The 12,189-nt window shown below is 39.6% G+C and overlaps 1 protein-coding gene across 2 annotated transcripts; it reads right to left on the bottom strand.

The window, feature by feature from the left end:
- Positions 1-786: 786 nt before the first annotated feature.
- Positions 787-10,355, bottom strand: ankrd33ba (ankyrin repeat domain 33ba). Of its 2 annotated transcripts, XM_057322823.1 has the most exons (4): positions 9,456-10,355; positions 4,756-4,885; positions 3,418-3,558; positions 787-2,338 (listed from the first exon to the last, which is right to left on the bottom strand). In XM_057322823.1, the coding sequence occupies exons 1-4, from the start codon at positions 9,876-9,878 to the stop codon at positions 1,503-1,505; spliced, it is 1,530 nt and encodes a 509-aa protein (XP_057178806.1). In that variant the 5' UTR covers positions 9,879-10,355; the 3' UTR covers positions 787-1,502. The 2 variants fall into 2 exon arrangements, with proteins under 2 accessions (XP_057178806.1, XP_057178807.1); XM_057322824.1 differs by lacking the exon at positions 3,418-3,558.
- Between the last annotated feature and the right edge of the window lie 1,834 nt (positions 10,356-12,189).

Here is a 12,189-nt window from a genome sequence, read left to right as displayed (position 1 = left end):
CATTTGGCCAGCAATGGTCTTGACATCTACAGTATATTTACCCACAGTGCATCTTTCGTGTATTCTGTGTGCTGGCCACAGAGGCACAGTGGTGCTGTTGAGAATATACGATGATAATCGTGTATTTCTTTTATTAAAGGTATTTTAGTTTACCTGCAGACAAAAGTTATTTTATTACCTGAGATTTGCTGATATGTTTAAAACATTTGATTTTACATTGCCGTCATCACCTATGCATAACTAACCAGACTTTTATGGAGTAGAATCTCTTACTAGAAAATAATTCGCCCTGTTTTTGGAGAATTAAGGTGCATTGACACTTAAAAGAGTCGACTGCCATTTTCACACTGTATGTGTGAAAAAACCTTTAGAATTTTACAGCAGTCCAAGTTAGGACTTCTTAACGTAAAGGTTTAGTGTTTAACCTATATGATAATCATTTAAAACATCTATATCAGGCTGAATTAGTATTTCTCTTTCATTTTTCAGTCAACATTTCACAAAGAGGTTGTATTTGTTAGCATTAGTAAATGTATTAACTAACATGAAATGACAATGAGCAATATAGTTTTTCTGCATTTCTTAAAGGGACAGTTCACCCAAAAATAAAAATGCTGTCACAACTCACCCTTGAGTTGTTTCAAACTTGTATACATTTCTGATGAACACAGAGAAAGCTATTTGGAAGAATGCTTGTAACCGAACAGTTCTTGGCCACCATTGACTACCATAGTGGGAAGAATTCCAATATAGTCAAAAGTGCCCCAGAACTGTTTGGTTACAAGCATTCTTCTAAATATCTTTCTCTGTGTTCACCAGAACAATGAAATTTATACAGGTTTGGAACCACTTGAGGGTGAGCAATTGAAGACAGAATTTTCATTTTTGGGTGAACTGTTCCTTTAATCTTTCTTAATGTTAGTAATGCCAAAACAATTCTTCATGCGAGTTCACTGTGCATTAGCTGTTACCACTTTGGATTCTTTGTATGCTGAAATAAGCATGAACTAGGTTTAATAAATGCTGTGGAAGTGTTGTTCATTGATGACTCTTCTCTTGTTATTTTATGAATTAACCAATACAACCTTGTTGGGTGTTCTGTTCTCCAACTGGACCCTGAAATGAACACCCCTGGATCATGTGCAAACTGGAAAAGAGCTTAAAAGCGAGGTTCCATGTGGTACGGTACATTTGTTGAATTTGTTAAATACATTCATGATGCTGTTTCAACAACCCAGATTGTAGTTGTAAGAACCTCCTTTTTGAATATGTAAACAAACAAAAGTAGTTTATCTGAGAGCTTTGTGGTTGGCTGCCTTGCTGATGTGTAGTTCTTTATAGAGGGATTAAAGTTCGTCGGTCCACATTAAACCACTTAGTTTACCTCATTTTAAAGCATAATCTTTAAAAAAATCTTTAAAAAAAAACAATAAATAAGAAAATATATTTGCATCCAACATCAAAATAGCATTTCAAGTATAAGCCCACATTAAAAGTCACAGTTATTTCCTTTTTCCTGTAGAGAGTTGTCGCTTTGTTGCAGCTTCCAGTCGTCTCCTCTCCGCTTCCTCAGCTTTCTTCCGCTCTTCTTTCAATTCTTTATATCTCCACTTAGGGATCTGAAGGAACTGTCCGTCTTTACAGCTGCTCTTCCGGCGCACTTTCTCCGGCACGTAGGTGGGAGTAGGTGCCTTGGTAATTCTAACCTTCGGGACCACCAGACCTGGTCTCACGCTGCTCCTCCTGAGCAGGTGTAGGGGCAGCAGACTCCCTCTCCGGTGGGCTAGAGAGTCATCTGTACGGGAATGGGGCTGCAGACTTGAACGCCGATCTTTGGGTTTAGGTATCAGCATGACCTGTGAATTCTGGAAAAGTCTTTTGTAGTTCTCAAGGCGCTCTGGGCCGAGACCTTTAAGTTGCTCGATTCGTTGCTTTCTTAACATCTCCTGAACAGAGTAATGCCGTTTTCCCACGCATGGTGGGCTACCGGGACACACCGTTCGGCACGCAGTCGCGATGAACGGGCTTCCCAGGGCTGTTGTCATGCGCACCATGTGATCTAGCACCCCGTCCTCCGAAGCCTCAGTGACTTTACTGATGTCAAAGAAGTTCCGGAGGGTCTCTGATATCTTCTGAATGCAGCCTTTAGGTGCCTGAGCTTTGGCCACGAGAGCGTGCAGAAGCGGCCACTCGGGTTGATATGCGTCAGAGAACTGCTCGGGACACGGTTGCTGCATCAGTCGGGTTATGGCGAAGGCAGTCTCAAAGCGGCTCGTGAAGATGGCCCACTCGTATGCAGTGAACTTCCTTCCGTTGTCTCTGGCGTCGAGATCCGCTCCTGGTGAAGAAAAAGACAAGGCACGTTTTTATGCATTTATAATGCATTTTTATACATTTTATTCCGTTTGTTCTTATAGGCAAACCTAACCCACATTTACGAGACAAAATAACATTAAAGTAATTGTTCAAACACAAATTCAAGTTCTATTTCTTACTCATTTGTTTCCAAACCTTTCTTTTTTGTAGAATGCACAAGCATACTTTTGAAAATCGTTACTCAAAAAAAGCGATTTTTCTTCACTAAAAATCTTCACAACTGCATTTACATTAAAGTCCCCCTGTGGTGAAAATCAAGTTTTTATTGTTGTTTATGTCTTTGTGGTGTTTTTAATATGCTTTAAGAAAAACCATTTGCAAGTTCATCATTTTTAACCATTGCGGAGTATTTTTTCCATAAAACTGCAGTTTGCCGAAGACAACCAAGTAACCAATCACTTTAACGGATTTGAGCCATAGATAGGCTAAGGATGCAACATAAACTCAGCACTGAAACGATCGCTGCTGTTTCAGTTCTGCTTCTGCAACACGAGCATGCGCTGCTCACACGTCAAATGAGGCATCTAAGTACCTATATCAATGTTGCGAGCTCACCCGATTGGAGGAGGCGGGGCCTAATTTGCATATTCATGAATCCGTGTATACTATATGAAACAAGGGTGCAGAGTTACATTAAGTCATTTTAAGGCATGAAAAATGTATTATCAGGAAATAACTTTTACATATGTGCTTTTAATGCTTAAAGATGAGTTTTAAATGATAAAATTATCGACTGCAGTGGGACTTTAAAAATGCCACATTTACATCATTACACATTATAAAGGCTCACATATGTACAGTAATAACTAAACACATTGTGTCATTTTTTTTGTTTGGATCTAGAAAAAAAGAACCACGTACTGGTTGAGAATAACATGACAGGGTTTTCATTTTTGTACGAGCTCTTCTTAAAAGCACCTACGGTGTGATTATCTCTGTATGTAGTCTAGCTTCATTGTCTGTGGCTAAGAATGGCTCAATGAGTTCTTTATATTGTAGCATTCAGACATGTACATGTCTGGTACCAAGTGACTTGACTACCTGCCAACATCAGGGCTTTGACACATTCCACTCGACCCTGCATTGCAGCTTTCATCAGCGCGCTGAAGCCGTGGCAGTTCCTTTTCTCAATATCAAGCCCGGGAAAGTAGTTGAGTAAGTAGTTTGAGATTGTGATGTGACCTAGAATCGTTGAGGCAAAGATGGACATGCAACTGTTTAACATCAAGCTTTCTAGGGCAGTTCAATATTAGTTTTAAACACATGCGTTGGACATTTTTATGCATTTCAGGTCTTCTCTATTTACTTTAAAGTATGTATGTTTCCAATGTAACTTGCTGCGCCTTTGTATTAATAAAAGTGCTTTTGTAATATTAGCTCATAAGAATGGTATTGTTGTCCTGAGAGTCCGATTTTAAGATGCACTTTGTCTAAATCTTCTTACAGATTTTGCCATCCTGAATTTATTGAGTTAAAGGGGTCATATGGCGCGAATACGTGTTTTTCTGAATCTTTGGTGTGTTATTAGTTGCCCATGCATGTATAAGACACATAAAATTGCAAAAATGAAAGTGTGGGATCAAAGGATGCGTTCTATCTAAAAGCGAATGCTCACCCAGACCTGCCTGAAACGCCTCGTGTAACCACACCCCCACGAATCTACGTCATTTCGTGGTAAGACTTGACTAAGACCGCCCAAATCTATATGCAAGTGAGGTGGGCGTATGTAAATCTCATTGTATCGGCGCCGCCTCACCCATGTCGTGGAGACGCTGTGTTTTGTTTGCCCTTCCAAAAGATGAGACAACTAAAAACGAATGGTTACATTTTATTTACAATACTGTACCAGAACAGTACAATCCGAATGTTCAAGTGTGCGCAGCGCATTTCACAGAAGATTGCTTCATGAACCTGGGAGAGATCAAGGCCGGCTGTGCACGAAAGCTTTGGTTAAAAAGTGGGGCAATTCCCAGTTCCAACCATTACAACTTCGCAAGGACAGTCTGGCGCTTCAGATTCGCAGCCTGTAAGTATATTTTCACTGTAAAAGACTTTGTTACGGACTAACGCGGGTTGAGTTTGTCGTGTGTTTGTGTGCGCATGTTGTTTCTTTGTGTGATCTGCAAATGCAGACACGGTATGTGGAAAATACAGCATTTTTTTTACCTTAAATAGTGTATACACATTGCATTACATCTAAAACAAATGATAATATTCGTTTTAGCCGTGTCATATGACTCCTTTAAATGACTTCTCATCAGGTCTAAGTGACTATTGCTTAGCAGTTTTTTTCAGATGTCTAATAATGTTTTCTGGCTTTGGATTGGACTGAGGCTGTTTGTCTTCTGGGTTGTAAGGTAAGAAAGCAATGGCGCTTACCTGCCTGAGCTGCGGTGATGAGGGCTGTATTGCCCTCGTTGTCCTGCCAGTTGACATCCAGGTAAGGACACTGGGAAAGAGCGATCACTACATCCACATAACCTTGGTAACATGCCACTATTAGTCCAGTCTGCAGAGTCAACACATACACACAAGGTTACTGTCAAAAATGTTCCACTCAGGCCAAGAAGAATTTCGTGTGAAGGTGAGAAAAACAGGCTCTGTTACTGAAAAGAGCAAATAATCCAGGATAGCTGCTTACCTGGAAATATCTTGGGCTGTAAATCAATGAGCATTTTGAAACACATTTAAACGGTAAACACCCACCAAAAGCAGGCAATAAAAATCTCACAAGAATACGAAGTCAAAATCTAGATAGGGCTTTAAAATATTGAGAAATTGATCCAAGGTCAAGGCTTGCGAATGTGGTTTGTCTTTGAATTATTTGAAATGCAGTCTTGTTTCCTTGAACTACGTGTATTCGCTGTTTAAAAGTATAATTCACTTTATCATTTATCATTGCGAACAAGTAATGTTTCTTTTTTGTAATTTATTTGTAATTTTAGAGCAATCCTTTGTGGCTTTCCTTTAAAGAAACGGCAAGATGAAGAGCTACGCACTTCAGTTTAACTATTCGTCCCAGCGAGTGAGTCACTCAGATAAACTATCACTGTATGAAGTTACTGATACTGTAAACACCGTTTGAATCTCAGATTTTAAAAGAATGTGCATGTAATATTTTGTGTCATTTAAACACAGACATATTGTTTGCACAACTATGTTTCATATGCTTCACAGACGCATTGGCAAGTCATTGTGCTGACAAATAGGTTAACGGTGCATTTAAATGCATGTTGATCTGATAAGAAAAATCTACCAGAGACATAAAATGAGGCGGAGCACTCGTAAAAAATGAATGGAACAAATTGCAGAGTTCAATATATGATGAATTGCTGAAACCTATTAATCTGGCTGGCATAATAAATACACACCGCTTGGTCCAAAACATTCACCTTTGGTTTGATCTAAATTTATTTTAGTGCTAATCTGAGCGTGTGAATAATGAATTGCCAGTGGCCCTAATCTGAACCTGAAAAGCTGCCGAATTGCAATTAAAGTGATGCACTTTATGACAAAGCAGATCAAGCTGATTTCACTATTGTTTTTTTTCTCTGCTAAGGCCTGTTACCCGTCTCTTGCTTTTTCACAGTCAGTCTGCTGCATTTAAGCGTGAACCGTAGCGGTGTGGAATGGCGTGTCAGCGGCCTCTCATCGCTTTGACGCACAGCTGGAGGCAGATGATTCTCATTAGTTCTTCCGCGTTTTATGGCGAAACATATGAAAACTAGTCACGCAAGAACCAATGATATTCAATATTATCTGTCAGTTATTATCTTCAATTTGTATTTTTTACAAGTATAATTACACAATCGCTTAAACTAAAGATTCTCTTCAGAAGTCTGGAGTCATACTGATAACTTTAATTATGGATGGATGTGCTTTTTTGAGCTTCAACGTGACAGCTTTTAAATCTAAAATTATTTTGTTTGTGTTCAGCTGAAGAAAGGAAATCATAATCATTCGGATAGAATACATTTGGGTAAGCTATACCTTTAAGATTCCACATGATGATTATTATTATTTGGTCAAATCTGAAATAGGTTTAAAATGTATGTTCATATGACTGAATCAATCTGCGGCTAAACTGGGTTAAATCCTTTTAGGGGTCAAACTAGGTCATCTCAGCACTATCATTTCGCTTTTCGTGCACCATGCATGTTGTTGTCATAAAGACTCTTCCATTGTAAACTAAAATTGTAAAATTGTATTCAGTAGAGAAACATTTTAACGTTTTTGGCACCTGTGTATCAGATATGCCATCCTGGTTCTGATATAAATGAAGACACGTGTTGCAGTAATCTGTGGCCAGCTTGGTTCTTTAAATAGAAAGGATTAGCCTTGTGATCCATTAACTGAAAGAAGAGTAACAGGATTTGTTTTCTAGTTCAGCCTTGAAGAGCCAAACATCCTCCATGATACTTCTAATAAAAGACCTGGACTGCTTACCTTGCATATCGCTTTTGTGGAATGAAGTGCAGGGTATTACTGTACTATATTAAGCACTAATAAGCAAAACATTACGTTTAGCGCTAACGGGTTTCAATAATAAAAGCTGTCTAGCATCTTAGACTAGTCATTCCCCCAAATTATTTTTAGGATGAGGAATAGACAAGGTTTATATACAGGATGACAGTCTGGACTAACCCGAAGCTGACCTAAAAAATATGCCGGGAGCAAACTGGCCTAGATTTGCTACTATCATATCAGTCTGCCTGCGAATAATCAGAGCGCCAGAAAACGGGTCAATGGGTAACGTCCATCCAGATGTTCCATCAATGACATGATATTACATCAACGCTGAGCGCAAACTGATCTTGACACATTCATCAACGGGAAAGCTCTATACCTGCACAGCGGTGTATGAATGAAAAGCACTGTATCTGTCAGAGGCTTCTCAATTCTGCCTGAATGTTCTTCCCAGCTAGGCCAGTCATATCGAGTCCTGCAAATTATGGGAATTAGAGCTTGTTAACTGCATCATTTTCTCCCTCAAAAATTGTTATTCATATAAATATTACTCCATTAACGTTCGTTAGTTGCGTGATAAACAGGATGTTAGAGGTCATGAACATGTAATGGCAAATGCAGATGGCCTCTCTCTCTTTCTCTTTTTTTGAGAATACAGATGTTGCGTTTCCTGTAGGATTATCACTCATAACAAGACTTTATTCGACTTTAGTAACGCCTAACTAAGCTTCTATAAGTTTTGCCATGTCATCCGGCCCAGGAAGGGGCGTAATGCACACTGACTCATGTGCTAATGACCGTATTTACAGCATTACAGCATGCAGAGATGGTCTCAGATGAACAGAGCACATGTTGAAACGATTATGGGGAAATCCTGTGCCTGTTGCCCTGGACTGTCCAGTAGAAAAGAGTGATGGGAGGTAAAGATAAGAGACGGGCGTGTGCGAATAGAAGTCGAGACACCTCAAAGACATTCCACAGCACTGATGCCACAGTCGCTGTTCAAATGTCTGGTATCAGTTATTACGATCATTAGATTGGCCATGATATCATATCTTTATTTACTTTAGCAGGTTATAGATTTTAGGGTCTCTGAGTTTTAATACGTTCAGTCGGATTTTTTTTCTTGAGCTATTGAGCTTTGGGAGGTGATGTCACTCTGGGACCGGTTTTGCGCTGTAAAGAAAACACCTATGCAAGAGATGTTTTTGTGACACCCGCGTTATTAAACCCTCAAGCCCTATAAGCCCTGTTTGTGCATTGCATGCATGCACTTCAACATCTGTTTTACATCTAACATCTGTACAGTAATTAACCCAGAACACATGCCTTAGAGGTCACAGCAATCTGCCCGAATCAGCCCTGAAACATCATGCTTAGTGTTTCTGAACTTGATCGTCTAACTGGTTTGCTGAAGTTTGAGCACAAATCCAACTGTCGGCGTTACTTAAATGTATTTGTTTTGGCAGTATGAATTAGACCTCTTAAAACTTGTTGTGACTGCATGCCACATTTACGCTGGGTAACAATGGAGTGCTTGTATTGGGTATCTGGAGCATTATAAAATGCATGCTTAAGATTTGGCGTCTAGTTTTGTATTAATCAAGTGCGATTATGTTACTTGTTGTGAAGGTAAAATAATTCTATCCCGACCAGCCAGGACAACTAAAAGTAAGTCATGCGGTGCTGTCAAAACATTCATCTATAATTTAAGCCTTATTTCAGGCCGAGGCAACAATGCTGGTAATCCAAGAACTGATGGGAGAGCTTTTCGAAAACTTATTTTTGCAGTTGAGGTGCAGAAATGACACAATTTATCTTTAATAATTGATGCATGTGATGGATATGGACACTGAATTATACTACAGATCTCATAACATTGTCTGAGTTGGACTTATTTCCTATTAAAACATGGTTTGTAATGGTTTCCATTGTGAACCATCAGGTGTTTACCATGACACTTCATTTTGTTTACCAAAATAGAGTACATTCTGGACCTTTTTCTACTTGGATTTAAAGGGATAGTTTGCTCAAAAATGAATATTCTGTCATCATTTACTCACCCTCAAGTTGTTCCAAACCTATATACATTTCTTGGATCGGTTGAACGCAAAGAAAGATATTTGGAAGAATGTTAGCAACTGAGATTTTCTGGGGCATCGTTGACTACCATAGTAAGGAAAATAATTTATATATATTTTTTGGTTCCGTTCAACACAGAAGAAGTTATTTTGAGGAATTTAGGAAAGCAAAACGCTCTACCATTTAATTGTTTCTACTATGATGCCCCAGAAAAACATTCTTACAAATATCTTTCTTTGTGTTCAACCAGAACAAATAAATTGATACAGCCTTGAAACTACTACGAGTGAGTCATTCATGACACAATTTTCATTTTGGGGTGAACTATCCCTTTAATGATGTTCTATTGCTTCCCATCCCACCAACAGAGCCTCAACACTTTACCAGAGACCGTTATAGTTCCCATTAAAACCAACACAGTTGCCATTATAACAATTAAAGCCATTGTAATTTCTGTGACTGCAGGGAAAATGAATGCGCAGTGTCATGATTTTCTGTATTACGCATTGATCGTATGCTACTATACTCACTCTCTTGTTTTTGTCCGTCTCCTGAACCTCCTCCTCTGTAACGCCTTGTCTAATCATAATTTTGACTGTAAACGCGTTGTTGCTGAAACACGCCTGGTAAAACGACAGCGGTGGCGGAGTCTCCGGTGAAGGTGATCTTACTGAGTCACCGTCCGGTGGATAAAAGGAGTCATCCGAAGCGATGCTCCTGGTGTCCGGCAGGTCAGCGAAATCATCCAACTCTTCGAAATCTTCCTCGTCGTAACCGTCCCCCCCGCACGAGCCGAGACACACATCATCCCCATTATCATCTCGATCAGGTGGCTCCTCCACGATAGTCGGGAAGATCTGAGCGGGTTTGTCGATACTTGCAGTCTGTTTGACCGGTTTAACTTTTCTAGGAGATGAGCCTCCACCATCCCTGCTGTCTGTTATCAGAACCATTTAACTCCTGGAGAATGAAAAGCTCAAATCGTGCGGATTAAACTCCCCCCGGTCGCTTTGGGCTGCATTGAGATGTATTGAAGTCATGTATGCCACATAAAATACGGAATTTTGAGGTTTAATCGCAAAACCGTGGTTCAGATCTCCTGGGAAGTGTCTGCGACGTCATTGCCTCACTTCTTGTAGGTGCACATCGTCCAATTCCTGAGTATATTAATTTGATAGACTCATGTCAAGGATTTCCTTCGTAACCCCGTTTGCGGATGCCATTGTAGCAACTCCCGGAGACTCTCAAAAATCCCCAAGAATAATTATTTGCAGTTCTTGAAACATTTCCGACTGTCGCAACTTCTTTCCTGGAAAAGTTACTTTCACGTTCCCAGCAAACAGCAGCGAGAGAAGCGCTGGACAATCCCAAAAGATAAAAGGAGGAATAGACGCGTGCGCTGCATAATTCTGCCCCTATAATCCGATTAGGGTCTCTCTCTCTCTCTCCCCCCGCCTCTCAACCTTTTCTCACTCACCCCCATCCGCTCCATATCATTTTGGATATATTTCGTTGCTTTTGTGAGCTTGAAATACCCTGTTGTCCAACAGTGTTTCATTTGCAACACAATTCAAGAGCAAAACGCCGTTATTTCTGGGAAACAAGTTTTGTTTATCGTCAACGGGGTTTTCCTCTTATAGTGACTGTTACAGCGTTGGGGATGTCCCTGAATGACTCCTGTGTAGAGATATTGATCATACTTTCCACACAAAGACCTTGGTTACATTTTCATTATTCTTTAGAAAGTGTGGACCTTGAGCACCTTGGCTCTCCTGTTTTTGCCAAGTGGTTGATGTCCTTAGGGCAACATCATGTTTTAAGTATTTTAAGTTTAATTTTACAACCAGGATTAGGTGCTTCTAGACCATTGTTTTTCACTTATCATTTCCCTCTGATTTTAGGGGTAGGTTATGGTTAGGGTTGGGCTTTGGTGTGGGTTTAGGTTTTATTTATAAAAATGTTGTCCTGAGGACATCAACCACTTGGCGAGCGTGGACCTTGTCTCTATGGGTTACACCCATACACACTGAAATTCAAACTAAACCAGAGGGCGGGGACCCACTGTAGGTGGCCTCGAGATGACTTAAAATGCATGCAAACAAACAAGCATTTAAAAAGCTTTAACAACTTAAAATCTACAGTGTTTTGTTATTTTGTTTACATCTTTTAGTTATGCCCAGCTCTAGAATATTTTATCGGGGAGAAATTGTGAGGCGGTGGGCCTTCAAAAATTGTTGTGGACAATGGGGAGCCCCAGAGTCACACATTCTCTATTACAAGCTCAAGATGTCTCCACAGTCCTTACATTCTCATTTTCCTTACGGTTGGAAGATAAGTGCCATAATTGTTGTGACTAATTAGTATGTCCTTCAGTCCTGAACAGCTGGAAGCGTCAGCTCCATCCCCTTCACTCGCAGATTTTTTACTGAAGTTTACACTTAACACCATTTTGTTTGCTTGTGTTCCACCATTAAACTTCTGGCTTCCAGGAAGTGCTGTTGTTTTTAAAACCAAGTCAACATTTTTGGTTGCAAAAAATGAATCATTTGTTATATAACTGGCAGGACTGCCTGTAAAGACTCCATATTGGTCCCATTAGAAAACGTTGGTCGGAAAGAAAACTGAATTGAAGTCTTAATGTGAAAATGCAGAAACAGTGTAGATCTTCAGACACTTTGGCTTAGATCATTATTAGCTCGGCACTCTGGGATGCTTAAGTTGATGAATCCCCAGAGATCTGATCAGAAGTGAGGGGAACTCCGTGTAAAAGTAAAAGTTAATCTTAGATGCTACTGTATGTTATTTAAAAGCACCTGGGTATTGGTGTCAGTCCTGTGCTGCGACGTGGTGTGTGAATGACACAATCTGTTGTTTATTTAAAAGGGAGTTTAAAATGAAGACTGTGTAGTGCTTGCATAAGAAAAGAAATAGGATAGTGAACTGCATCCTTGATGGCAATTTAGCTCAAAGGAGCTTGATTACTAAAGGGTCAATTAGTTCATTTCATAGACAACTAGCTAGAGAAAATATAGTGAATAACTCTCAATAATGCATCTATAAATGTGAAGTACCTCCTTTAGATTCTAAATTAGTCCATAACCACTTTACATTCTTGTAAAAGGTGATTAATCGGACTAAATGAGGAAAATTTGCCTATTAATGTGCCAGAAAGCACCAACTCTCCTAAATGGAAATAATAATTGTACTATTTTGACCTTGTGGAAACATTTTTGATCCTTAAAACACCTTATAAAATATACTATT

Source organism: Triplophysa rosa, linkage group LG23, assembly GCF_024868665.1.
Source record: "Triplophysa rosa linkage group LG23, Trosa_1v2, whole genome shotgun sequence".
Classification (NCBI taxonomy): Eukaryota; Metazoa; Chordata; class Actinopteri; order Cypriniformes; family Nemacheilidae; genus Triplophysa; species Triplophysa rosa.
The sequence above is the reverse complement of the archived record's forward strand: the minus strand, read 5'-3'. Positions and strand labels throughout refer to the sequence as shown.

Bases quoted from the DNA above. Each gene is read 5' to 3' on its own strand.
- ankrd33ba (XM_057322823.1), bottom strand. From the start codon at position 9,878: ATGGTTCTGATAACAGACAGCAGGGATGGTGGAGGCTCATCTCCTAGA. The intron at 3,559-4,755 runs GTAAGCGCCATT...CAACGATTCTAG, and splicing joins CATCACCGCAGCTCAGGCAG to GTCACATCACAATCTCAAAC. The intron at 2,339-3,417 runs GTAGTCAAGTCA...TTTCTTCACCAG, and splicing joins CAAAGCCCTGATGTTGGCAG to GAGCGGATCTCGACGCCAGA.